This window comes from Scyliorhinus torazame, chromosome 6 (genome assembly GCF_047496885.1).
Source record: "Scyliorhinus torazame isolate Kashiwa2021f chromosome 6, sScyTor2.1, whole genome shotgun sequence".
NCBI lineage: Eukaryota > Metazoa > Chordata > Chondrichthyes > Carcharhiniformes > Scyliorhinidae > Scyliorhinus > Scyliorhinus torazame.
This window is the reverse complement of record NC_092712.1, coordinates 60829624-60856356: the sequence shown is the minus strand read 5'-3', so window position 1 is coordinate 60856356 and position 26733 is coordinate 60829624. Positions and strand designations below refer to the sequence as shown.

The following is a 26733-nucleotide window of genomic DNA, read 5'->3' as shown; positions in this document are numbered from 1 at the left end:
CTTTGTTCTTTGTTGTTCTTTGATGTGCAGACTCCGCACAGACAGTGACCCAAGCCAGAATCGAACCTGGGACCCTGGAGCTATGAAGCAATTGTGCTATCCACAATGCTACTGTGCTGCCTTAACCACATCCCTTAACAACATCCGTACAAACCATGGCAGCACGGTAGCACAAGTGATTAGCACTATGGCTTCACAACGCCAGGATCCTAGGTTCGATTCCCTGCTGGGTCACTATCTGTGCGGAGTCTGTACGCTTTCCCCGTGTCTGCGTGGGTTTCCTCCGGGTACTTTGGTTTCCTCCCACAGTCCAAAGACGTGTAGGTTAGGTTGATTGGCCATGATAAATTGCCCTTAGTGATCAAAAAAGGTTAGGCTGGATTATTGGATTACGGGGATAGGATGGAAGTGAGGGCTTAAGTGGGTCAGTGCAGACTTGATGGGCCGAATGGCCTCCTCCTGCACTGTATGTTCTATGTTCTGACGCGCAAATGGAAAAGTCAAAACTTTCCTATGTGCAACTGTGGTCACCCAGAACAGACAATGGAACACATAACAACTCAAAGCCTGACACCTGACAATTACCGACACTTGTGACATAATATCCTGGTGGCTTGATGTTGATCTAACCAGGGCCGGGATTCTCCCCTACCCGGCGGGGTGGGGGAATCCGGCGTAATGGAATGGCGTGAAACACACCAGCGTCGGGCCGCCCCTTCGCACCTTTAGGGGCCAAGCCCTCACCGTGAGGGGCTAGGCCCGCGCCGGAGTGATTTCCGCCCCACCGGCTGGCGGGAAAGGCCTTTGGCGCCATGCCAAAGGACTTCGCCGGGCGACGCATGCGCGGGAGCATCAGCGGCCGCTCACGGCATCCCCGCGCATGCGCAGTGGAGGGGATCTCTTCTGCCTCCGCCATAGTGAAGACCATGGCGAAGGCGGAAGAAAAAGAGTGCCCCCACGACACATGCCCGCCCGCCAATTGGTGGGCCCCTATCACGGGCCAGTCCACCGTGGGGGCACCTTCCGGGGGCTAGATCGCCTTCGCGCTCCCCCCAGGACCCCGGAGCCCGCCCGCGCCGTCTGCTCCCGCCGGTAAGGTAGGTGGCGTGGATTGACAGCGGCGGAACTTCTGCCCATCGCGGGCCGGGGGGAGCCCGGCGCGGCGCGATTCCCGCCCCCACCGAATCTCTGGTGGCGGAGAATTCGGGGCACAGCGGGGGCGGGATTCACGCCAGCTCCCGGCGATTCTCTGACCCGGTGGGGGGTCGGAGAATTGCGCCCCAGCTATCCAGCCATCTGAGCTACACCGGTGCCCACTTAATGCACATGCAATATTCTAATTTTACATTATCAAATCTATCCATTTGTCTGGCTTGGAGAAACAATGTTATCGCCAGTTAATGTGTGTTGAGAGCGCTGCTTATGGATAAAAGCAAACATGCATTTTTCTGTTTGGGAAGCTCCATGAACCTTCGAGAGACGCTAGCCAGCAGGTTGAATGGAAAATTGAAACCACTATTTGCAACTTTGAAAGAACTGTGTGCGAGTAGGGTTACATTTGCTCTGTTACAAGTTAAATGAGACGTCTTTCACAGCATAGCAGCTCCCGACAGCAAGCCTGCTGCCATTACAACAAAAGGGATATGACGGGATGTCTCATAACACTGTTTCAAACTGACAGATGACTAATAACCACACTTTTGTTTACTTTAGCCATGGCAAAGCAGAGTTCATTGCTGTGGAATGTACTGTGGATGCAGACGTCATTACCCATCGACGTTGACACGGGACTGCCCGTGTTGATCTAATAAAATTAGCAAGGCACTGTGGTCTTATTTGATAAACGGGCAAAGTGTAAGATTTGGCTTAAATTTTAATTATCTGTTGTGCTATTTTAAAACTCCAATCCTTAATAGAATATTTTGCAGCAAAATGTGGGTATGGCAATTATGCTGTCTTCGAAACCACTAAATCATGCTGTGGCGTTTGTGTGTGCATTTTAATGCAGCTTCATCATAGCAGCCCATGAAAGGAAAAACCTTCAGAATGTCAGAAGGGGAACACGGGTTACATCAAAGGCCATTTGTATTGAGAAATTAAGAGCAAATATATTTTTCTCTGGCACGTATTGCTGTATTGCAGTGCTGCACATGGAAATTACTTGAACCTGAATCTTAAGATTAATCAGACTTTGGACTTGATAGTGCAAATATTTGAAACAGATTTTCAGCATCATCGTGGCATCTGGGATGGTAAGAAATATGCCCCCCCCCCCCCCCCCCCCCCCCCCCCCTCCGATTAAGGTTTGCCGCTCCCAATGCGGAAATCCAGGGCGGAAGCTGTCCTGATGTTATTGCGGCTGACACATTGTTGCTTTTCCCCTTCTGTTTTCATAGAGTCCGGGGGTGCAAAAGGCTTATAGAATGGCTTGACAGCATCTGTGGAGAGAAAAGGGAGCTAACGTTTCAAGTCCGGGTGATTCTTTTTCAAAGATTTGACAAAGAGTGATCCAGACTCAAAACATTAGCTCCCCTTTCTCTCCACAGATGTTGTCAGACCTGCTGAGATGGTCCAGTGTTTTCGGTTTTGTGTCACATTCCAGCATCTGCAGTAATTTGCCTTTATCCTAGAATGGCTTGTTCTTAAATGAATCATTGACATAGAAGTTCTTTCGACAGTATAACTTGAAAAAAAAGTCCTCTTTAATGAATTGTAACTGTTCACTCAGAACCTTTTACGAAGACAGGTACCACCAGGGGATGTTATGCAATTCTCAGTTGATTTGTGATACATTTTAATTCAGAACGAAGGGAAGGGTTCTTTTTGAGCATGTCTGTACCATTAAATGCTTCATTCATCAGCGAAATTAATTTATAAATGCATAATTTAATCTTTAATCGTAAAAAACATGCAATTTCAACCTTGGATTTGTGACAGCGGGCTGGATATTGAAGAGGAGGCAGAGGGCTTGTTTGAGGTTGAAAGCCAGAAAAATGGGATTCCTGTAGATACTGCTGAATCTTCACAGTAGGGCCTAATTGGTATCTTCTGCCTCTGTTGCCTGATTGCGGATCGACTGCCAGGCGGGTGGGTACCAGACTGCAACTGGATTACCGCAGGAATGTTACGGGTGGATGAGAGAAAGGGCAGAGTCCAAGGCTGGAGAAGATTGCCCGAACGGCGTATGCCCTGCCTCGAGGCAACAGGATGAGGCCCTTGAGTGTCCACTGGGCCTCTGGGCAGTCTCCCACCCCCAGACTTAATCAGAGGGAGGCGGGAAAGCGGTGGCATCTCCATCCTGCACTCTTATCTGCTCATCTGAGCCCCCACCCCACCTCCTCCCAACCCCTGGGTTCACAACCTCTTCATGGGCATTAGGTTCTGCTCTAAGCATGAGGCTCTGAGGGTAAAACCTACAAGAATATGCTTCAAATCTGTTAACGTAGCAAACCAGAAATTTTAATAAATTAATATTTAATTGATGAGGAAGCGGGATAAGCGCATGAGTGAGAAAGGAATAGATATTATTGAGAGGTTGCGTGCTTCATTTCTAGTTAGGAACACAGGAACAGGAGAAGACAATTCAGCCCATCAAGACCACCTTGGCTGATCATCCACTTCAATACCCGTTACCCCACACTATCCCCATGTAAGACCATAGAAATAGGCCATTCAGCCCATCAAGCCTGCTCTGCCATTCAATGAGATCAGGACTGATCTGACATGATGATCCTCAACTCCACTTTCCCACCTTATCCCCATAACCTTCAATTCCCTTACTGATAGGGTGACACGGTGGCACAGTGGTTAGCATGGCTGCCTCACGACACAGGACCTGAGTTTGATCCCGGCCCCAGGTCACTGTCTGTGTGGAGTTTGCACATTCTCCCCGTGTCTACGGGGGTCTCACCCCCACAACCCAAAGATGTGCAGGGTAGTTGGATTGACCACGCTAAATTGCCCCTTAATTGGAAAAAAAGAATTGGGTACTTTAAATTTAACAAAAAAATTATTCCCTTACTGATTAAAAATCTGTCTATCTCAGCGTTGAACATACTTAATGACACAGCATCGACAACCATCTGTGATAAAGAATTGCATCGATTCACCATCCTCTGAGAGAAGAAATTCCTCCTCATCTTTGTCCTAAATGGGCGACCTCTTACTCTAAGATTATGCCCTCTGGCCCTAGATTCTCCCGCAAAAGGAAACAACCTCTCAGCATCTACCCTATCGAGCCCCTTAAAATCTGATATGTTTCGATAAGGTCACCTCTCATTCTTCTAAAGTCCAAAGAGTACAGGCCTAATCTACTCAACCTCTCCTCATTAGAATATCCCTCCATACTCAGGATCAACGTGGTGAACCTTCTCTGGACCGCCTACAATGCCAGTATATCTTTCCTTAGATAAGAGGACCAAAACTGTTCACCCTATTCCAGGTCTAGTCTAACTCGTGCCTGTATAGATTTAGAATAACTTCCTATTTTTATACTCCATTCTCTTTGAAATAAAGGCCAATATTTCATTTGCCAACCCTCTTGTGTAAAAAAATAAAAATAAAAATTCTCCTCATCTTGGTCTGAAGTGGCTTCCCCCTTATTTTGAAATTGTGCCCCCTGGTTCTGGACTCTCCAACAATGGGAAACATCTTAACTGCATCCACCCTATTTAACCCTTTAAGTATTCAATGAGACCCCCTCTCATTCTTCTAACTCTAGAGAAAACAGGCCCGGTCTCCCGAATGTTTCTTCATAGGACAGTCCCACCATTCTGGGAACAAGTTTGGTGAATCTTTGTTGCACTCTCCGTATCGCAATAATATCCTCCTGAAGGTAAAGGGACCAAAACTGCACACAGTATTCCAGGTGCAGTCTAATCAAGGTTCCACTCAATTGAAGTAAGACTTTGCTGCTCCTGTACTCAAATCCTCTTCCAATAAAGACCAAAATACCATTCTCCTTCCTAATTGCTTGTTGCACCTGCATGCTAGCCTTCAGTGACTTATTGATGAGGCCACCTAGGTCCCTTTGTACATAAGAACAGAACTAGGAGCAGGAGTAGGCCACCCATTGGGTGAGGAAGTTCCTCCTAAGCTCAGTCCTAAATCTACTTCCCCTTATTTTGAGGCTATGCTCTCTAGTTCTGCTTTCACCCGCCAGTGGAAACAACCTGCCTGCATCTATGCTATCTATTCCCTTCATAATTTTATATTTTTCTGTAAGATCCCCCCCGCATCCTTCTAAATTCCACTGAGAACAGTCAGTCTACTCAACCTCTCCTCGTAATTCAACCCCCTCAACTCTGGTATTAACCTAGTGAATCTCCTCTGCACACTCTCCAGTGCCAGTACGTCCTTTCTCGGGTAAGTAGACCAAAACGCAACACAATACTCCAAGTGTGGCCTCACTAACACCTTATACAGTTGCAGCATAACCTCCCTAGTCTTAAATTCCATCCCTCTAGCAATGAAGGAAAAAACTCCATTCGACTTCTTAATCACCTGTTGCACCTGTAAACCAACTTTTTTGCGACTCATGCACTAGCACACCCAGGTCTCTCTGCACAGCAGCATGCTTTAATATTTTATCATTTAAATAATCTCTTTTGCTGTTATTCCTACAAAAATGGATAACCTCACATTTGTCAATATTGTATACCATCTGCCAGACCCTAGCCCATTCATTTAGCCTATCCAAATCCCTCTGCAGACTTCCAGTATCCTCTGCACTTTTTGCTTTACCACTCATCTTAGTGTCGTCTGCAAACTTGAACACATTGCCCTTGGTCCCCAACTCCAAATCATCTATGTAAATTGTGAACAATTGTGGGCCCAACACTGATCCCTGAGGGACACCACTAGCTACTGATTGCCAACCAGAAAAACACCCATTAATCCCCACTCTTTGCTTTCTATTAATTAACCAATCCTCTATCCATGCTACTACTTTCCCCTTAATGCCATGCATCTTTATCTTATGCAGCAACCTTTTGTGTGGCACCTTGTCAAAGGCTTTCTGGAAATCCAGATATACCACATCCATTGGCTCCCCGTTATCTACCGCACTGGTAATGTCCTCAAAAAATTCCACTAAATTAGTTAGGCACGACCTGCCCTTTATGAACCCATGCTGCGTCTGCCCAATCGGACAATTTCCATCTAGATGCCTCGCTTTTTCTTCCTTGATGATAGATTCCAGCATCTTCCCTACTACCGAAGTTAAGCTCACTGGCCTATAATTACCCGCTTTCTGCCTACCTCCTTTTATAAACAGTGGTGTCACGTTTGCTAATTTCCAATCCACCGGGACCACCCCAGAGTTTAGTGAATTTTGGTAAATTATCACTAGTGCATTTGCAATTTCCCTAGCCGTCTCTTTCAGCACTCCGGGATGCATTCCATCAGGGCCAGGAGACTTGTCTACCTTTAGCCCCATTAGCTTGCCCATCATTACCTCCTTAGTGATAACAATCCTCTCAAGGTCCTCACCTGTCATAGCCTTATTTCTATCAGTCACTGGCATGTTATTTGTGTCTTCCACTGTGAAGACTGACCCAAAAAACCTGTTCAGTTCCTCAGCCATTTCCTCATCTCCCATTATTAAATCTTCCTTCTCATCCTCTTGAGGAGGGGTTTATAGAATGTATCGGCGATAGTTTCCTAGAACAGTATGTAATGGAACCTACGAGGGAACAAGCGGTCCTAGATCTGGTCCTGTGTAATGAGACAGGATTGATTCAGGATCTCATAGTTCGGGATTCTCTTGGAAGGACCAATATTTACCTTAGCCACTCTTTTTTGTTTTATATATTTGTAGAAACTTTTACTATCTGTTTTTATATTCTGAGCAAGTTTACTCTCATAATCTATCTTACTCTTCTTTATAGCTTTTTTAGCAGCTTTCTGTTGCCCCCTAAAGATTTCCCAGTCCTCTAGTCTCCCACTAACCTTTGCCACTTTGTATGCTTTTTCCTTCAATTTGATACTCTCCCTTATTTCCTTGGATATCCATGGTCGATTTTCCCTCTTTCTACCGTCCTTCCTTTTTGTTGGTATAAACCTTTGCTGAGCACTGTGAAAAATCGCTTGGAAGGTTCTCCACTGTTCCTCAACTGTTTCACCATAAAGTCTTTGTTCCCAGTCTACCTTAGCTAGTTCTTCTCTCATCCCATTGTAATCTCCTTTGTTTAAGCACAAAACACTAGTGTTTGACTAGTACAAAAGGTGAAGTCACACGGGATCAGGGGTGAACTGGCAAGGTGGATACAGAACTGGCTAGGCCATAGAAGGCAGAGGGTAGCAATGGAGGGATGCTTTTCTAATTGGAGGGCTGTGACCAGTGGTGTTCCACAGGGATCAGTGCTGGGACCTTTGCTCTTTGTAGTATATATAAATGATTTGGAGGAAAATGTAACTGGTCTGATTAGTAAGTTTGCAGACGACACAAAGGTTGGTGGAATTGCGGATAGCGATGAGGACTGTCTGAGGATACAGCAGGATTTAGATTGTCTGGAGACTTGGGCGGAGAGATGGCAGATGGAGTTTAATCCGGACAAATGTGAGGTAATGCATTTTGGAAGGTCTAATGCAGGTAGGGAATATACAGTGAATGGTAGAACCCTCAAGAGTATTGAAAGTCAAAGAGATCTCGGAGTACAGGTCCACAGGTCATTGAAAGGGGCAACACAGGTGGAGAAGGTAGTCAAGAAGGCATATGGCATGCTTGCCTTCATTGGCCGGGGCATTGAGTATAAGAATTGGCAAGTCATGTTGCAGCTGTATAGAACCTTAGTTAGGCCACATTTGGAGTATAGTGTTCAATTCTGGTCGCCACACTACCAGAAGGATGTGGAGGCTTTAGAGAGGGTGCAGAAGAGATTTACCAGAATGTTGCCTGGTATGGAGGGCATAAGCTATGAGGAGCGATTGAATAAACTCGGTTTGTTCTCACTGGAACAAAGGAGGTTGAGGGGCGACCTGATAGAGGTATACAAAATTATGAGGGGCATAGACAGAGTGGATAGTCAGAGGCTTTTCCCCAGGGTAGAGGGGTCAATTACTAGGGGGCATAGGTTTAAGGTGAGAGGGGCAAGGTTTAGAGTAGATGTACGAGGCAAGTTTTTTACGCAGAGGGTAGTGGGTACCTGGAACTCGCTACCGGAGGAGGTAGTGGAAGCAGGGACGATAGGGACATTTAAGGGGCATCTTGACAAATATATGAATAGGATGGGAATAGAAGGATACGGACCCAGGAAGTGTAGAAGATTGTAGTTTAGTCGGGCAGTATGGTCGGCACGGGCTTGGAGGGCCGAAGGGCCTGTTCCTGTGCTGTACATTTCTTTGTTCTTTGTTCTTTGATTTTACCTTCTCACCGTCCATCTGTATTTTAAATTCCACCATATTGTGATCGCTCCTTCCGAGAAGATCCCGAACTATGAGATCCTGAATCAATCCTGTCGCATTACACAGGACCAGATCTAGGACCGCTTGTTCCCTTGTAGGTTCCATTACATACTGTTCTAGGAAACTATCGCCGATACATTCTATAAACCCCTCCTCAAGGCTGCCTTGACCGACCTGGTTAAACCAATCGACATGTAGGTTAAAATCCCCCATGATAACTGCTGTACCATTTCTACATGCATCTGTTATTTCTTTGTTTATTGCCTGCCCCACCATAATGTTAATATTTGGTGGCCTATAGACTACTCCTATCGGTGACTTTTTCGCCTTACTATTCCTGATTTCCACCCAAATGGATTCAATCTTATCCTCCATAGCACTGAAGACATCCCTTACTATTGCCCGGATGTCATCCTTAAATAACAGAGCTACACTACCTCCCTTACCATCCACTCTGTCCTTCCGAATAGTTTGATACCCTCGGATATTTAACTCCCAGTCGTGACCATCCTTTAACCATGTTTCAGTAATAGCCACTAAATCATAGTCATTCACGATGATTTGCGCCATCTCCTCATTTACCTTATTCCGAATACTACGAGCATTCAGGTAAAGTACACTTATGTTGGCTTTTTTACCTCTGTTTTGAATCTTACTTTAACATCTACACTTTCTAATCTCATTACTATTGAAGAAATACCCTGCACATCTCCCTGCCATCGAATGGGTCACCTCGGGTTCTTCCACATCATATTCCATCTGGCATGTTCTTGCCCACTCACTAAGTCTCTCCAAACCCTCTTCCAGCCGCTTTGCATCTTCACCACAACTCACATTCCCACCTAGCCACCTATAGCTCTGTGTCATCCATAAACTTAGAAATATTACATTTGGTAGCCACATCCAAATCGTTGGCATACATTGAGAACAGCTGGGACCCAAGCACTGATCTTTGCGCTACCCCACTAGTCACAACCTGCCAATGTGAGAATGACTTGATTTATTCCTACTGCCTGTTTTGTTAACCAATCCTTAATCCATGCCAGTATATTACTTCCTATCCCATGTGTTTTACGTTTGCAGACCAACTTCCTGTGGGAGACTTTATCAAAAGCCTTCTGAAAATCCAGGTTCACTAACTGCCCTTTATCAACTCTGTTGGTAACATCTTCAAAAAAACTCCCATCATGATTTCCCATTCATAAATCTATGTTGCTTATGCCCAATCAGTTCATTATTATTCGTGACCGTTTACAGCATCCTTTGGAATAGATTCCTGCATTCTCCCGACTACTGATGTAAGGGAACGAAAAAGGCACACAGCACTCCCAGGTGTTGTTCCCTGTTTTCTCTCTCTGTCCCTTCTTAGTGGGGTGACATTTGCTACCTTCCAATTTGCAGGCACCATTCCAGAATCTGTAGAATTTTGGAAGATGACCACCACTGCACACACTATCTGCATTGCTACGTCTTTTAACACCAGAATGTAGAATATAAGGTCTTGGGCACTTATCGACCTTCAGTCCATTCATTTTCTCCAAAGCAAACTCCTTACAAAACTAATTTCCTTCAATTCCTCATTCGCCCTACTCCCTTGGATCTCTAATTCTGGGAGATTTCCTGTACCTTCCTCAGTGAAGATAGACACAAAGTAATCATTGGCCTTCTCTGCCATTTCTACATTCCCCATTTTGAATTCTCCTGAATCTGTCTGTAATGGACTCACGTTTGTCTTAGCTGAATGTTTTTGTTTTTACACACACATACAATCGTTTACAGCACATTTTTGTTTCTTGCTGGTTTACATTCCTATTCCATTCTCCCTTTCTTGATCAGTTTCTTGGTCCTCCTTTGTTGTATTCTAAAATCCTCCCAATCCCCAGGTTTACCACTATTTCTGGCAACTTTGCAGGTCTTTTTTAATCTCATACAATCGTTAACTTCCTTTTTCAGCCACTTGACTTTGTTAGCCAGTTGATTAACTTCTCTTTTGGGGTTTTGTGGCTTGAAAGAATGTACAGTTGCTGTAAACTATGAATAGTTCTTCAGAGACTATCCATTGCCCATGTATCATCATACCTTTTAATGTATTTTCTCAATCCACCTCGACCAATTTGCCCCTCATACCTTCATAATGTCCTTTGTTCAAATTTAGAACAAAGAACAATACAGCACAGGAACAGGCCCTTCGGCCCTCTAAACCTGTACCAGTCATGATACCAACCTTGGCCAAAATACTCAGCACTTCCTCGTGCTGTATCCCGCTATACCCATCCTAACCATGTATTCGTCAAGATGACTTTCGAACGCCGTTAATGTGTCTGCTTCCACAACCTGGCAACGCGTTCCAGGCACTCGCCACCCTCTGTGATAAAAAAAAAAAAAAACCTGTCTCGCACATCTCCTCTAAACTTTGCCACATGGACCTTAAACCTGTGCCCCCTTCTGATTGACCCTTCCACCCTGGGAAAGAGTGCCTGCCCATCCACTCTATCCATGCCCCTCATAATCTTGTAGACCTCTATCAGGTCACCCATCAACCTCTGTCGTTCAAATGAAAACAGTCTGAGTCTGTTCAGCCTCTCCACATAGCTACCACCCTCCAGACCAGGAAACATCCTGGTAAACCTCCTCTGCACCCTCTCCAAGGCCTCCACATCTTTCTGGTAGTGTGGCGACCGGAATCGTGCACAATATTCCAAGTGCGGCCTTACCCAGGTTCTATACAACTGGAGCATGACTTGCCAGTTTTTATACTCAATGCCCTGCCCAATGAAGGCAAGCATTCCATATGCTTTCTTGACTACCTTGTCCACTTATCTTGCCACTTTCAAAGATCTGTGGACCTGCACGCCCAGATCTCTCTGACTTTCTATATTCCTAAGAGTTTTGCCATTTACGGTATATTTCCCCTCTATGTTAGACCTACCAGAATGCATTACCTCACATTTGTCCGGATTAAACTGCAATTGCCATTTCTCCAACCTATCTATGTCTTGCTATATCCTCTGACAATCCTCAACATCATCTGCCACTCCACCAACCTTGGTGTCATCCGCAAACTTACTAATCAGACCAGCTACATTTTCCTCCAAATCGTTTATGTATCTTACAAACAGCAGGGGTCCCAGCACCAATCATTGTGGAAAAACACCCTTCTACTGTTCCCCTTTGCCTTCTGTGACCGAGCCAGTTCTGTAACACCCTGCTTTTAGATTGAACTACCTCACTTTCAAACAGAATATAAAATTCTATCATATTATGGTCCACTGATCTCTAAAGGTTTCTTTATAATAAGGTGATTCATTAGTTCGTTCTACATAATGCTAGACCTAAAATAGCCTGTTCTTTAGTTGGTTTCTTAACATACTGCTCGAGACAACCATCTCTCACACACTCCAGAAGCTCATCCTCCTTAGCATTAGGTTTGCCCAGTCAATATGAGCTGTTTAGCACAGTGGGCTAAACAGCTGGCTTGTAATGCAGAACAAGGCCAGCAGCGGGGGTTCAATTCCCGTACCAGCCTCCCTGAACAGGCGCTGGAATGTGGCGACTAGGGGCTTTTCACAGTGACTTCATTGAAGCCTACTTGTGACAATAAGTGATTACTATTATTATTATGCAGATTGAAGTCACCCACGATTACTGTATTAACCATGCTATATGCTTCTATAATCGCCTGATTAATGCCATTGCCCATACTATCACTACGACTGTTTAGTGGCCTATAAACAACTATCAATGTTTGCTGCCCCTTGCTGTTTTTTCACTCCACACAAACAGATTCCAGATTTTGTTCTTCTGATCTGAGATACTCCTTTACTATTGTACTCATTTACTATTTTCAAATGTGGCTGTTGATGCGTCCTGAGCCCCAGGAAACCAGGACCTACAGGGAGGCAAGGATCCAGGAGATAGATTATTCTCCACTTAACTGCTGAATCCAATGTCCCCCCCCCCCCCCCCCCCCCCCCCCCGCCCCCCAGGCACTGACCCTTACTATCCCCAACCCATCCAAAAAAGCCTACTGAGTTTCCTTACCCTCCACCTTTTGCACTCTCTCGCATTCTCTCTCGCTCTCTCTGCCTGAGTTCTGCCCAGCCCCTCAAACAAAGGTTCTCCTCTGGAATGTCCAGCCTTGAACCCTTTATCATTATCCTGGCTGTCTGATTTCCCACTCCCATTTATACAAAAGAACAGAGCCATGCTATTGATATGCAACTAACCTCCGATAAGGGCTGGTTTGGCACATTGGCTAATCAGCTGGCTTGTACTGCAGAACAATGGCAGCAGCGCGGTTTCAATTCCCGTACCGGCCTCCCCGAACAGGCGCCGGAATGTGGCGACTAGGGGCTTTTCACAGTACCTTTATTGAAGCCTACTTGTGACAATAAGCTATTATTATTATCATTTACAGTCAAAAGAGGCCATCAGAACCTGTAATGGGCTAATGGCTGAGCAAACAAGTGTCCGAAGGACACTGGAGTGAATGACCCTGGCTGAACTGGGGCATCCTGTGCCTTCCCACTAACAAGTTTAAGTCTGAATGAGACTGTGTAACTCAGGCCAGTTGTGTGGGTGTCCCCATCTGACTCTGTGCGAGCAGTTTTCCCACAGTTTGTTTAACTCACACATAGAGAGAGGAACTTACAAATCTCAAAAGTGCAATCTCCAATGTGTTCACTCCTCATAACTTTACGGTGATAATTCCATATTTTTAGCCACATAATAGATAAATGATAAGCTTTTGGGCTTTAATTTAGAGTAAAAGTGACCATGAAGCCACTGCATTGTCGTTAAAAATCCAAATGGGCCACAAATGTTGTTTCATGAAGGTATCCTGTCCACCTTACCAAGTCTGGTGTATGTGAAATCCTAGTCTCCCATATAAATGCAGTTGACTCTTAACTGTCCTCAGTTGTCTCAAGCAATAAGGGATGACAACGAATGATAACCTCAGCAGCCGTGCCCTGAAAGAGAATGAGGATAAAACACACTTTATATTGGATGATATATATTTGGGTGCCCTCTCTTCAAACCTTTGAAAATTAACACTCGATTATCGGGCCAAATTAATTTGGTCTTCCATGTGGCCTCTGAGCATTGCTTAACTAATTGATCCATTATTTTGCAGGTCAGCAGATCAGCGTGCATAATGACATCGCAATTGGTAGTAAAACTCCTTAGGTCGCGGGAAGCAGGAGCAGCAGTTGACGTAAGAACGTGGCCTCCTGTTTTAGACACAGGTAGGAAATGTGGATTCAGAAACTAAGTGCAAAAGGCATATTGCACTCTGTTCCATACTTGGTAGGTCACTTTCAAATAACAGACACGTTTTTATACGTTTCCCTCATGAGAAGCCCAAATAGCATTGAATAAACATTCAGTGATGCATTTTAAATGTCTCGAGGTATGATTCTGCATAGTCCAGTGTTTCATGCGGAACTTGGGTTCTGAGAGCCTAATCTATAGGAGCACATTTGTTATTTTCAGTTGTGCAATCCACTTGTATGCCGTTAAACACACGTACAAATAAATTCATAGCCAATCCAATTAATTAATTGTGTGGTACTGTTCAATGTTGGAAGCATTATGGAGTCTTGTAAAGGTGTTTAAACATCTGAGAAAACATGAGGGCACTATAATAAAAATATTTACAAAGTATGAAACAACCTCACATCACGTTGAAAATTTAACCTCCCGACATTTTAGTCCCAGCAATATATTGCTGCATTTGAGAAGCAAAAGTGATGATCAAGATATTTTGCAGCAGCAGTCAAAAATTAAACTACAAAAAGAAACATTTAAATTATTTTTAACAGCATGAAACACAACAGCCACTGGTAGAAATATTAACTTTGCATAGCACTGCCATGCGTACTTTCTTTTGTAAAAAGTTGGTAATCATTTGCCCTACTTTATCACAACAGGTTTTAATTGCATACAATATCCTCCTTGCATCTTAATAGATGGTCAATAGTTATCATCGATATACAATGTTATCAAAGATTGCCAAGTTTAGAAAAGGAATAGAATTGTTAATCGCCTGAAGATGTTATTACAGGGTTCATTGTGTAAAGTGTTTAAAGGTATGGAAGAAAGATTAGATGAACAAATGTAACATGTTTATGTTTGTAACATTTAGATGTTGGCATCCATAGAAATTACAGTGATGCAAGTTAAAATAAGGATCATCATATATCACCACCATTTTTTTAACCCCTTTTTTTGCGCTGGAAATCATGTTTGACATTCAAAGTGTCCCCTCCTTTTCTATCAAGAAATGCTATGCTTACATTCGGAGCCAGCCCCAGTTTTTCACCCTGGAAATGCACGTTTTCCTTGCCTTATAAATTGGCACATAGGATCAATCAGGTTATATGGACCATGTTACCAAGATGTATGAGAGTTTAAGATCTGCCCAAAAAAGCAGAACAGAAATGGGTCCTCTGGCAAAAAGAATGAAATAGGAAGCTGATTTCAAACATAACATTTGCTAACTTGTCAAATAACTGTGCTGCAGCAAGGTAATATGGGGTCAGTGAGAAACTGGTGTGAGAAGGGACCAAGGAAGGATCTACCCTGAAGTAGATACCCAAGGCCCAATGCACCATGAGAACGGACCAGCCACAGACCTGATCTCGAGAAACCCATTCCTAATTGGTCCTCTAAAGTCGTCAGAATGAATTAATTGTCACTCTAGAAATGCAGTGTGTATTTACGCACTTACAAGGGTGAAATTAAAACCCAAGTCTAGCAAAGATTTCACAGCAAAAGTTAGTTGTGGTCAGCTTCTCCCCTCGGGTATAGCTGCTTTATGGAGCTAAAATGTTTCCTGTTGAGCCAGAAGACTACAAAAATATCATGATGCCAAAATTGGCCGTTTCCAGCGATTCATTCATCCTAGGCCCAGCCATCTTCAGCAGCTTCCTTCCATCGTAAGGTCAGAAGTGGGGATGTAGTAAGAGCTGTGATGTGATTCGTTGTTGTTATCTGTGTATATTCATATTTTTTGGGGGAAAATAACTTGATTCAAATTTTCAACATTTTTACAAGTATACACAACTCCCCTCCCACCCCTCTACCCCCTGACACCAGGTCCCCAAAATGAAAAACAAACAAGCACCATTTCTGGTAGAACCTCTCGTCTGCCCCTCTCAGAGCAAGTTTTGCCTTCTCCAAATACAGGAACTCCATTAGATCCCCCAGCCACACCAAGGCACTGCATGGAGGAGCTGACGTCCACCCCAAAAGGCCCACCTGCGAGCAGTCAATGAGGCATGGGTAAAGCGTGTACCCCCGTTCCTGTCTGCAGCTCGGGCAGTTCCAGGGACTCCTGAAAATGGCCTTCCGGGGTCCCGGCTCCAATTCCACTTGTTGAACCTCGGGTGTGGTGCCGAAAAATGAACCCCAATAGTTCTCCAACTTCGGGCAGGATCAGAACATTTGGACATGATTGGCTGGGCCCCTCCCACACAGCTTGCAACTATCTTCCACCCCCTCAAACAGCCGGCTCATCCTTATCTTCGTTAAGTGCGCCTTAACCCTTTACATGAACTCCTTATCCTCCTCCATAATCCTGTGGGAGATCACTGAAACATCCCCACTCTCCAGTACCACCACCGACAGCACGTCCTCCAACAACGAGAAGGATGGTGCCACTGGGAAGCTCGGGAAAACCTTTCTTGCAAAATTCCGCGCCTGCATATACCTGAAACCCACTTCCCGCTGCAGCCCATACTTCACCCCCAGCTCTTCCAAACTTGCGAATCGCCCCTCCAAAAACCGATCCTTCATCTCTTTTACCCCTTTCTCCTCCCATCCCCGGTACCTCACATCTATCCTCCCTGACCCAAACCCATAATTCCCTCTTATCGGCATCATCCTTGATCCTGCTCCCAACTTGAAATGCTGTCAAAATTGTCCCACAATCTTCAACATAACAGGATTACCCGAATTTTTCCCCAGGGCAAATGGTAGCGGTGCCATTGCCAGTGCCCGCAATAGTCAAGGACACAATCTATAATGCGAACAGAGGGGGGGGGCATGAGGCATCCCTGCCTCGGGGGGGGGGAGGGGGGGAATGAGGCAGCCCTGCCTCGTTCCCCGAAATAGTGGGAAGAACTCCGAATTCGTATCATTCATCTGCACACATGCTTGTATAACAATTTTACCCAAGCCACAAACTTGGACCCAATCCCAAACATCTCCAGAACCGCAAACAAATAACTCCCCTCCACTCTGTCAAATGCCTTCTCCGCATCTAACGCCACCACCACTTCTAACTCCCTTCCCTCTGCCGGAGAAAGCACCACATACAGCAGCTGCTGCATGTTCGACAACAGTTGCCTGAGTATATTCATATTTAACTGCTGTTAGTTCTAATTCTGTTATTTCGATGTTTAACTAGCTGCTCCTGTTTTTGAGTCCATATTGTATTCTAAACTTTATGTTATTATGTATTAAAGAAGATTAACTCATAACAGTCTTTCAACTACCATTTTGAGGTGAAACAAATCCTTAACCCATGATTTCCATAGACTTGGCAGCGTAGCTTCTCTCTGGGGCTGGGAGCTGTAATGTTGCTCACGATGTATACGTCTAACCGCTTAAAATGTGCATCCATGATGACTAAAAACATGTGACCCATGAAAGGACCTGGACAATCCACATGAAGTCTCAACCAAGGACGATCAGACCACTCCCAAGGATGTAATGGTGCTCGTAGCGCCATCTTCTGTTTAGGTGGACATGCAGAACAGGATTTCACTTCGTTCTCCAAATCCTGGTTCATATTAGGCCACCAAACACATGACCCGGCTAGACTTTTCAATCGAGATGCACTTGGATGAGCCTCATGAATTTCATCCATTACTTGTGAATGACCAGGGGGTAGAACAGCCACTCTCAACCCGCACAGTATGCAACCATCCTGCACTCTTTAACTCGTCTTTGTGCCGCACATAAGGCTTCAACCCACAAAATTCTATGATAGATGGCCATCCTTGCATCAGAAATCTTCTACCTTGTGACAGAATAGGATCGCTGTCTGTCCACTGCTTAATTAGTTTAGCAATCACTGGAGATTGAACGTCTCTCTAGTAAGAAAATCGTCTCAGGAGGGCACAATACCCGAGTTGACAAATCCAGTAAAGTGAGACGACTTAACGCGTTTGCGTTAGCATTGTGATTCTCCACCCTTTACACGATGCTGTACTAATACACTGACAGTGTAAGCGCCCAGCATTGTATTCTTGCTGAGGTTGTGGTGGAATACTTTTCGACTCATTAAAAAGACTCATCAACGGCTTGTGGTCAGTACAAATGGTAATGAACGACCACAGAGATACTGATGGAAACTTTTTACCGCTAAAGCTATAGCTTGACCTCCTTTGTCCAACTGTGAATGTCCCTTTTCAACCCTGTCAGCGTCGTAGATGCAAAGCCAATAGGTTTTTCAGACCCGTCCTCCATTACATGAGAAAGTACCGCCCCACACCATAGGGCGAGGCATCGCTCAACAGAATAGATTGCCTGCCTGGATAGTTTGATTGCTTCTGTGGAGACTACCACTTCCATTTGGTTTCTTGGTGCAGAAGTAGGTACAGTGGAGCCAACACTGTAGACAGGTCTGACAAAAACTTTCCATGATAGTTTATTAAACCTACAAATGACCTGAGCTTTGCCACATTCCTGGGCTCCGAAGCTTCCTTAATCGCTTGAATTTTCCCTTCAACAAGTGATCAGCCTTGTGCAATGATTCTGTGGCCGAGATACTCCCATGCTCGATGCTTAAAAGCCTAACTTTGGACGCAGACCTGCCTCGGAAAACCTTTTTAAATCTCGATCCAGGTTGCTGAGGTGCTCCAAGTAGACTGTAACATGAGGAATGCTTTACAACAGGTTGTCCATGTCCTTTGGAAGATGGCCAGACCGGAGGATACTCCAAAAACCAAACCATTATGCTTGAACAAATGCATGTTGATGGTCACGGACTGCTTTGAACCTTTCTCTGGCAAGAGTTGTTGATATGATTGGCTCATGTCCAGTTTTGAAAATATCTTGCCTCCCGCAAGGATTGAAAACCGATCTCCTGCCCTCAGCAATGGATAAGTGTCCAGCTTGGAAACCTGATTAATGGTAAGTTTGTAATCCCCACATATGCGCACGGTACCATCGCTTTTAAGAACAGGAACAATTGGAGCTGCCCAATGTGAAAGCTGAATGGGCTCAATAATTCTGAGCCTTTGCAGCAGCTCCAAACTGCTCCACTTTGCCTTTCATGGCGTAGGGCACTAGGGTTGTTGTTTCTTGCCTTTTGTGATATAGTTGGAGTTATGACCCCCGGTTGGGAATTTAGTCTTGTGAAAGTATTAGTATTGAGAGACCAATCTTATCCTTGGAATTGGTGGTAAAATTTATTTTTTTCTCTCTCTATCCTGGAGGGGGTCTGAATGGCTAGTATTAAAATTCTACTAGTTAATGGGTGCGAGATGGGCGAGAAGAGCTGCAGCTATCGAGCCAGTCTCGCGTGGTTCTGCGAGCCTAGTGTCTGTATGGGGTTGGGGTTTGCAGGGGGAGGAGATGTTGGTCTTTTATTAAGTATCAATATATGAATGAAGTGTTGGTTGGAGGGGTGTGGGAGGCGCTAGTTTGCCGATGGTGGTTATGAGGTTATTTTTGTCCCACTTTGGGTGCATTTGGCAGCTATTTTCATAGAATTTTTTCATAGAATTTACAGTGCAGAAGGAGGCCATTCGGCCCATCGAGTCTGCACCGGCTCTTGGAAAGCACACCCTACCCAAGCCCACACCACCCTATCCCCATAACCCAGTAAACCCACTGAACCAACAGTAAGGGCAATTTTGGACACTAAGGGCAATTTAGCATTGCCAATCCACCTAACCTGCACATCTTTGGACTGTGGGAGGAAACCGGAGGAAACCCACGCACACACGGGGAGAACGTGCAGACTCCGCACAGACAGTGACCCAGCCGGGAATCGAACCTGGGACCCTGGAGCTGTGAAGCAATTGCGCTAACCGCTATGCTACCGTGCTGCCCATTTTGGGTGGGCCTCGGCCCCACTTCTCTTGAGAAGGAACCTGGCCCCTGGCGGTGGAAATGACTGACTCGGGGATGAGGAGAGGTAGGAGGCCCCCACTTCGGCAGGTCACCTGGAACGTAAGGGGATTGGGTGGCCTGGTAAAAAGGTAAAGAGTTTAAATTTAGAGTATCCAATTCATTTTTTCCAATTAAGGGGCAATTTAGCGTGGCCAATCCACCTCGCCTGCACATCTTTGGGTTGTGGGGGTGTAACCCATGCAAACATGGGGAGAATGTGCAAACTCCACACGGACGGTGACCCAGAGCCGGGATCGAACCTGAGATCTCAGCGCTGTGAGGCAGCGGTGCTAACCACTGCGCCCTATGCTGCCCCAGTTAATGCCATTGATAATGGATGGACATGGCTAATGATTCCTTGTCGCGAGGATCCTTGCCACCTACGCTTTCCCAGGCTTCCACATTCCTCATTTTTTTAAAAAAGCCAAAAATCCCACAGAGTGTGGTTCTTATGAATGTCGAGGCCAAATTGATAGCTAATGTGTTGGCGCTACGTATGGAGCCATGTGTTCCGGAGGTGGTAGCGGATGACTGGACAGGTTTCATTAAGGCTGACAGTTATCGGCTAATATGCGGCAACTATTGAATGTTGTCCTTTCTCCCTCTCCAGCTTCCGAACCAGAAATCATTGTGTCTCTGGATGCGGATATGGCGCTCAACAGGGTGGAATGGGAATGTCTCTTTGAGGCCTTGGAGAGGTTTGGTCTCAATGCATTCAACTGCTATATACTGCCCCTGCAGCCAATATACGCACCAATGCCTCGAGCCGGGATATTTCTCATTAAGCAGGGGTACTAGGCAGGGTTGTCCCTTGTCACCACTCCTGTTTGCCCTAGCGATTGAGCTGTTAGCACTGAGACCCTCTGGTAAATAGAGGGGGATGGAATGGGGGAGGGGAGAGCATAGGGTGTCCCTATATGCCGATGACCTACTTCAATATATTACGGACCCATTCACTATATTATGGCTTTAGCAACGGTCCTACTTCCCTTCTCTCCGATGAGGTACTCTTCGAACCCGGTGGTGGTGTCGTAAAATATGGCGGCGATTTAGGCAGCATTACAAATTGGGATCCATGTCATTCCCGGCCCCTATATGTGGCAACCACCTATTCGCCCCGTTGGGTTTAGATGCAAAGTTTAGATCATTAGAGAGGAAGGACCTTGGGATTTTTAGGGATCTTTTTGTGGAGGTACTGTTTTAGGGTTTTATCAACAAGGTTTCAACTCCCAGGGATGTACTTGTTCCATGACTTCTAATTGCGTGATTTTGTTCGAAAGGCTTTTCCCACATTCCCCTCTGTTCCGCAGCCCTCCGTGTTGAGTAGAATCCTATCTGTTTCAGGGTCTGCTGGAGGGAGCATTTCAAACATCTATGGGCAAATAATAGAGATGGCCCTGCTGGATGAGGTACTGGGACTGATTGTAGATGGAGATGTGTGGTGTGAGATGGCCCTTCATAGGGTGAACACCATGTCCTCCTGTGCACGACTTAATATAATCCAGCTCAAGGTTATACATAGGGCTCACCTAACTAAAGCTAGGTTGAGCAGTTTCTTTGCAGGGTTGGAAGACGGATGTGAGCGATGTTCTTTGGGACCTGCTAACCACATCTACAGGTTTTGGTCATGTCCCAAGATTGTAAACTTTTGGGTCTCCTTCTTTAGCATCATGTCAGCGATTCTTAACATTGAGCCTTGTCCTTTGATGGCCATTTTCGAGGTATCGGTCTCGCCGGGATTGCAGACCGGGTTGAAGGCGGATGTTCTCACCTTTGCCTTACTGATAGCCCAGAGGGGAGTTCCGCCGGGGGTGGAGATCTGCTGCTCCGCCCAGTGCCTCGTTCTGGTTGGGGGACCTTATGGAATTTATACATTTAGAGAAGGTCAAGTGCAGTCAGGGGTTCAGTCAAATAATTCTACCTGACTTGGCGGCCATTCGTTTCCTAGTTTAAAGAGTTAATCACTATCAGCTGTTAGAAGACGGTGGGGTTAGTTCTTGGTTTTCATAGTCGGGGGGGAAGAGGGTTCTTTCCTGAGTGGGTTTTGTGCAGTTGGTTCGGTTTTTTCTAATATAAATTGTACTTTCCGTAACCCGTTTTTCCATTTAGTTTTGAGTATTTTGTATGTTTGTTATAAATGAAAACTCTTTAATAAAGATATTTTATAAAAAGAAGAAAAAAATGTTCAAGGACGCGGTCTCCACAGGTAAAGAATTCCAAAGATTCACCACTCTTTCAGAGATGGAATTCTTCCTCAAATTAGTCTTAAATAAGCACCCCCTTAATCTGGGATGATGCACCCTGGTCCTACACTCTCCCATGAGTAGAAACATCCTCCCACGGTTGTATGGTTCAATCATATCGCCTCTCATTCTCCTGAACTCCAAGGAATACAGACACAACCTGTTTAATCTTTCCATATATGGTAGTCTCTCCATACATGGGGTCATCCTCGTAAATCTCTTTACTGCCTCCAGTGAGAATATATCTTTCCTTAAATAAGGGGGCCAAACCTGTACGCAATATTCTAAATGTGCACAGTTGCAGCAACACCTTTTACTTTTGTACTCCAGTCCCTTTGAATTAAAAGCCAGCATTCCATTTACTTTCCCTATTGCCTTCTGAGCCTGTATGCAAATTTTCTGTGTTTCATGGACAAGCCACCCCCCCCCCGCCCCAAGTCCCTTTGCGCTACAGCTTTCTGCAGTCTCTCTCTATTTAAATAATAATCCACCTTCTCATTCTTTCTTCGAAAATGAACAATCGCACATTTTTCCACATTGAATTCCATTTGCCAATTTTACGCTTGCTCACCGGTCAATATCTTTCTGCAAAATATTTATATCCTCCTTGATATCACCCACAAATCTGGACACAGTACACTCTGAACCTTCCTCCAAATCATTAATATATATATTGTGAAGAGCTGCGGTCCCATCACCAATCCATGTAGCCCTGCAATGGTTCCTGCCCTCCAACCTGAGAAGAATCCCTTTATCGCTACTTGCTGCTTCCTGTTAGTTAGTCAATCCTCTATCCATGCCAAGATATTACATCCAACACCGTGAGCTCCTTTCTTGTGTAGTAGCCTTTTGTGTGGCACTTTATCAGATGCCTTTTTAAAATCCCAATATACAACATTGGCTGGTTCTCCCCCATCTATCCTGGCTGATACCTTTTCAAAGAACTCTGGACATGAATTTATCAGACGTGATCACCCACTCGGTTTGCGAGTTTGGAGGAGTTGACGGAGAAGTTTGGGATTCCACGATAGGTATATGCGGGTGCGGGATTTTGCAAATAAGATTCCCCCGACGTTTCCGGTGAGACCGCTCTCCTCATTTTGGGGGGGGGGGGGGGGGGGGGGGGGGTTGTTGTCGGTGATGGGATTGGGGAGGGAGGTCATCTTGCCGATTTATGAGAAAATTTTGGAGGAGGCGATGGCATCACAGGAAGGGCCTAAGGGCGAGGGTTAATGCAGTTGAAGGTGGTGCACAGGGTGCACTTGATGAGGTTGAGAATGAGCTGGCTGTTTGAAGGAGTGGTGTGGGAGAGGTCCGGTCAATAATGTACATATGTCCTGGTCCTGCCCGAAGCTGGAGAAATTTTGGAGGTAACTTTTTAGCACCACGACCAGTTGCACGAGGATTTGGAGCCCAGTCCCCTGGGTGCCATATTTGGGGACTTGCTGGACTGCAGTTGGGTACGGGGACAGATTTTTGGCCTTCGCCTCACTGATTGCTAGCAGGCGGGACCTGTTGGGGTGGAGGTCAGCTTCTCCGCCCTGCGCCTCAGTGTGCGCCTTGGGGACTTGATGGAGTTCCTATATTTGGAGAAGATTAGGTTTGCTTTAAGGGAGGAGTGATGGATGGGTTCCAGAAGAGATGGGTCTGTTTATTCTGCCCTTTAAAAAGTAGGTTACTGTCACCTGCTAGTGGGAGGGTTTTGGTTGGTGGAGTGTGGGGGAAGGGGGATTCTGTTGTTTTTGATTTTTTGCATTATTTTGTTTTATGTATACAATGTTAAAAAAACGAATAAAAATATATTTTTTTAAATACATGATTTCCCCGTCATGAAACCATACCGACTCTGATTGATCAGTTTATTACTTTCTAAATGCACTGCTACTCGCTCCTTAATAATTAATTCTAAGATTTTACTAATGACATTTCCAACAAGAGAGAATCTAACCATTTCTCTTTGACATTCAATGGCATTATGCTCCCTGAATTCCCCCACTCTAAAAATCCTGGGTTTCCATTGACCAGAATCTGAACAGCATTAGCCAAGCAGTCCAGTATCCAAGGCAGGCCAAGCTTAGAGTGGCTGCAACAGCAGGTCAGTGGTTAGGAATGCTGTGGTGAATGAGTCACCTCCTGTCTCCTCAAAGCCTGTCCACTGTCTATAAGGCACATGTCAGGAGTGTGATGGAATACTCTCCACTTTCCCGGATTGTTCAAATGGCGAACATTGTATGTTTTTTCTAGGATTACTAAAAGTATGTTATCATCGTCACTTAACAAGGACGTATGTTGCCTGAAGAACATAGAGAGAATCAATGACGTGTAACCCCTAGAAGCTTTAAAAAAAAAGCAATAATCCTGCTTTTGATTGGAAGGTTTGTGCGAGCTGGATCTGGTACCCTGATATCTGAAGCCCGTCAAGGTCATCTGCTAATACACAAATAACCGCACCAGAATCAATTTTAAAAGGAGTACTGAAGCTGCAACACATCAGTAGTCTGGATAAAGACTTGCCTACTGCACTAGTAACTCCGTGGGATTGTCATTTGCTAGATTTCCCATTTCTTGGAAGGAATATATTTCGTAAATATTTTGTTGGTCTGCAAACTTTGATTAAAATTGTTAGATTTGCAAAAACCCTGGGCGGGATTCTCCGCTCCCAGGACTAAGTGCCCGCGCCGTCGTGAATGCCGTTGTGCTTCACGACGGCGCGAACAGGGCCCGAGCACGACCTATTCTGGCCCCCATAGGGGGCCAGCAGGGTGCTGGAGCGGTTCACGCCACTCCAGCATCCTTACGCGGTGCCAAATGGGTGCCGTGCCTACCCGCGCATGCGCAGTTGGGGCAGCTCATTCTTGCGCATGCGCAGTTGGGCCGCGCCATCCTGCGCATGCGCGGGGAACATCTTAGGCATGCCGGCCCCTCACCAACATGGCGCCGGTGTTCTGGGGCCAGCCGCGGAAGGAGGTAAGTCCGGGGGGGAGAGGCCGGCCCGCCGATCGGGGGGCCCCGATTGCGGGCCAGACCCCATCGGAGGCCTCCCCGGTGAAGAAGCCCCCCTAGCCCCCCACAGGCTGCCCCCCTAGCGTTCCCGCACAGTTCCCACCGGCAGCGACCAGGGGTGAACGACACCGGCGGGACTGTCATTTTCTTCGCCGGCCGCTCGGCCCACTTGGGCCGGAGAATCGCCGCTCGCAGTTTGCGGCGATCCTCCCGAGCGGCCCGGCACGATTCTCGCAGTGCTGGTTTCGGGGGGGTGGGGGAATCATGTGCGGGTGTCGGGGCGGCGTGGCGCGACTCACGCGGCGCCCCGGCGATTCTGATTAATGTCCAGTTTTGCCTCGCTGGAGGCATTTCACAACCCCTACTGGGCAATCCTGGATTCCGTGCTGGGTATAGGCGCCACAACACAAGCATCTCAAAATGGCTGCCGGTGTGATGTTTCCCACTCTTTTGGTTAGTTTGTCAGGCTTTCATATGAATGATGCCACTGCCCATGGGCCTATCCAAACTACGGGTCATGTGAAGCTTCGGTGTCGCCATGAATTGTAGCCCGATTGAATGCTCTAAACTTGGCCTTGTCTCGGATACTGGACTGCTTGAACGAATGTAAGATAATCTTTGGTTTGCAGAAAGTTTCTCAACTGGAACACCCATGACTGCAATCATGGATCATCGCGTCCATCAGTGGCCCAGATCTACAAGAACCAGCTAGGTGATGTAGGTCTATCAATTTCCTCAAGTCGTTGTGTGCGCTGGTTCAAGCGTGCTTGTTCGATTACAGAATTTCTTAGAGCTAGCCTAGGTGTCAAAGGCTACGATGATGGATCAAAATCCATGGTGGACTTCTGCACATCTTGCCTGGACCTACTATGTAAAGAAAGGTATTGACTTGGAGTTGTGGCTCTTTTTTGTGAAGACCTGATGCTACTCAGTAACTGAGAAAATGGCGTTTCCACCCTTCCACTGTTGACTTCTCTGCGAGCCCTTGAAGCAGTCAAGCGAGTGTGACCAAAGCAAGGGACTGTTCATTAGATACGGTCATTGTTACCCCTCTCCAGTGTGCCTCCTTCTACTGACAACAGCTTGAGTTGCTTTCAAAGGCTTCTTCTCTCTGTGCTTCTTTCAATAGCACCAATGTGTCTTTTACATTGATGTCTCCATCGCTGCTGCCATGTTCTAAGATTGGGTCCTTTTGCCTTGGACTCTCGGCATGGACTTGGTTCTTAGACGGACTGTAGACAGACTCTGGTATTTTTCTTAACATTTTTATTAATCCTTCTTCTAAATGAGGTATGAGGTAGGCACATAGCTCTTAGGCATGATTCCAACCTCGCTCTCTCTCGCTCGAGGTTGGCACGTAACCAGCCAGCGGTGGGATAGCACGGTGGCACAGTGGTTAGCACTGCTGCCTCACAGTGCTGAGGACCCGGGTTCTAACTCAGCCGCAGATCACTGTTGTGCGGAGTTTGCACATTCTCCCCGTGTCTACGTGGGTCTCACCCCCACAACTCAAAAAGATGGGCACGGTAGAATAATTGGCCACACTAAATTGCCCCTTAATCGGAAAAAAAAGAATTGGGTACACTAAATTAATTATTTTAAATGACCAGTCAGTGGTACATCATCGTCTACATTATAGATTAGCATGTTCCATCTGTTAACCCTTCATACCACAGTGGAGGTATGGGGCGAAATTCTCCGGAAACGGCGCGATGTCCGCCGACTGGGGCCCAAAACCGCGCAAATCAGACGGGCATCGCGCCGCCCCAAAGGTGCGGAATGCTCCGCATCTTTGGGGGCCGAACCCCAACCTTGAGGGGCTAGGTCGGCGCCGGACGAATTTCCGCCCCGCCAGCTGGCGGAAAAGGCCTTGGTGCCCCGCCAGCTGGCGCGGAAATGACATCTCCGGGCGGCGCATGCACGGGAGCGTCAGCGGCCGCTGACAGCTTCCCACGCATGC

General features: G+C 46.0%; 1 protein-coding gene across 7 annotated transcripts in view; it reads left to right on the top strand.

The window, feature by feature from the left end:
• LOC140424813 (disco-interacting protein 2 homolog C) overlaps positions 1 to 26733 on the top strand; it is an 803805-nt gene that overhangs the window by 640481 nt on the left and 136591 nt on the right. For all 7 annotated transcript variants that reach the window (XM_072508262.1, XM_072508265.1, XM_072508267.1 and 4 more), the window contains one exon: positions 13538 to 13649. In XM_072508262.1, the coding sequence (XP_072364363.1) occupies positions 13538 to 13649 (112 nt within the window). The remainder of the gene's footprint in view (positions 1 to 13537; positions 13650 to 26733) is intronic.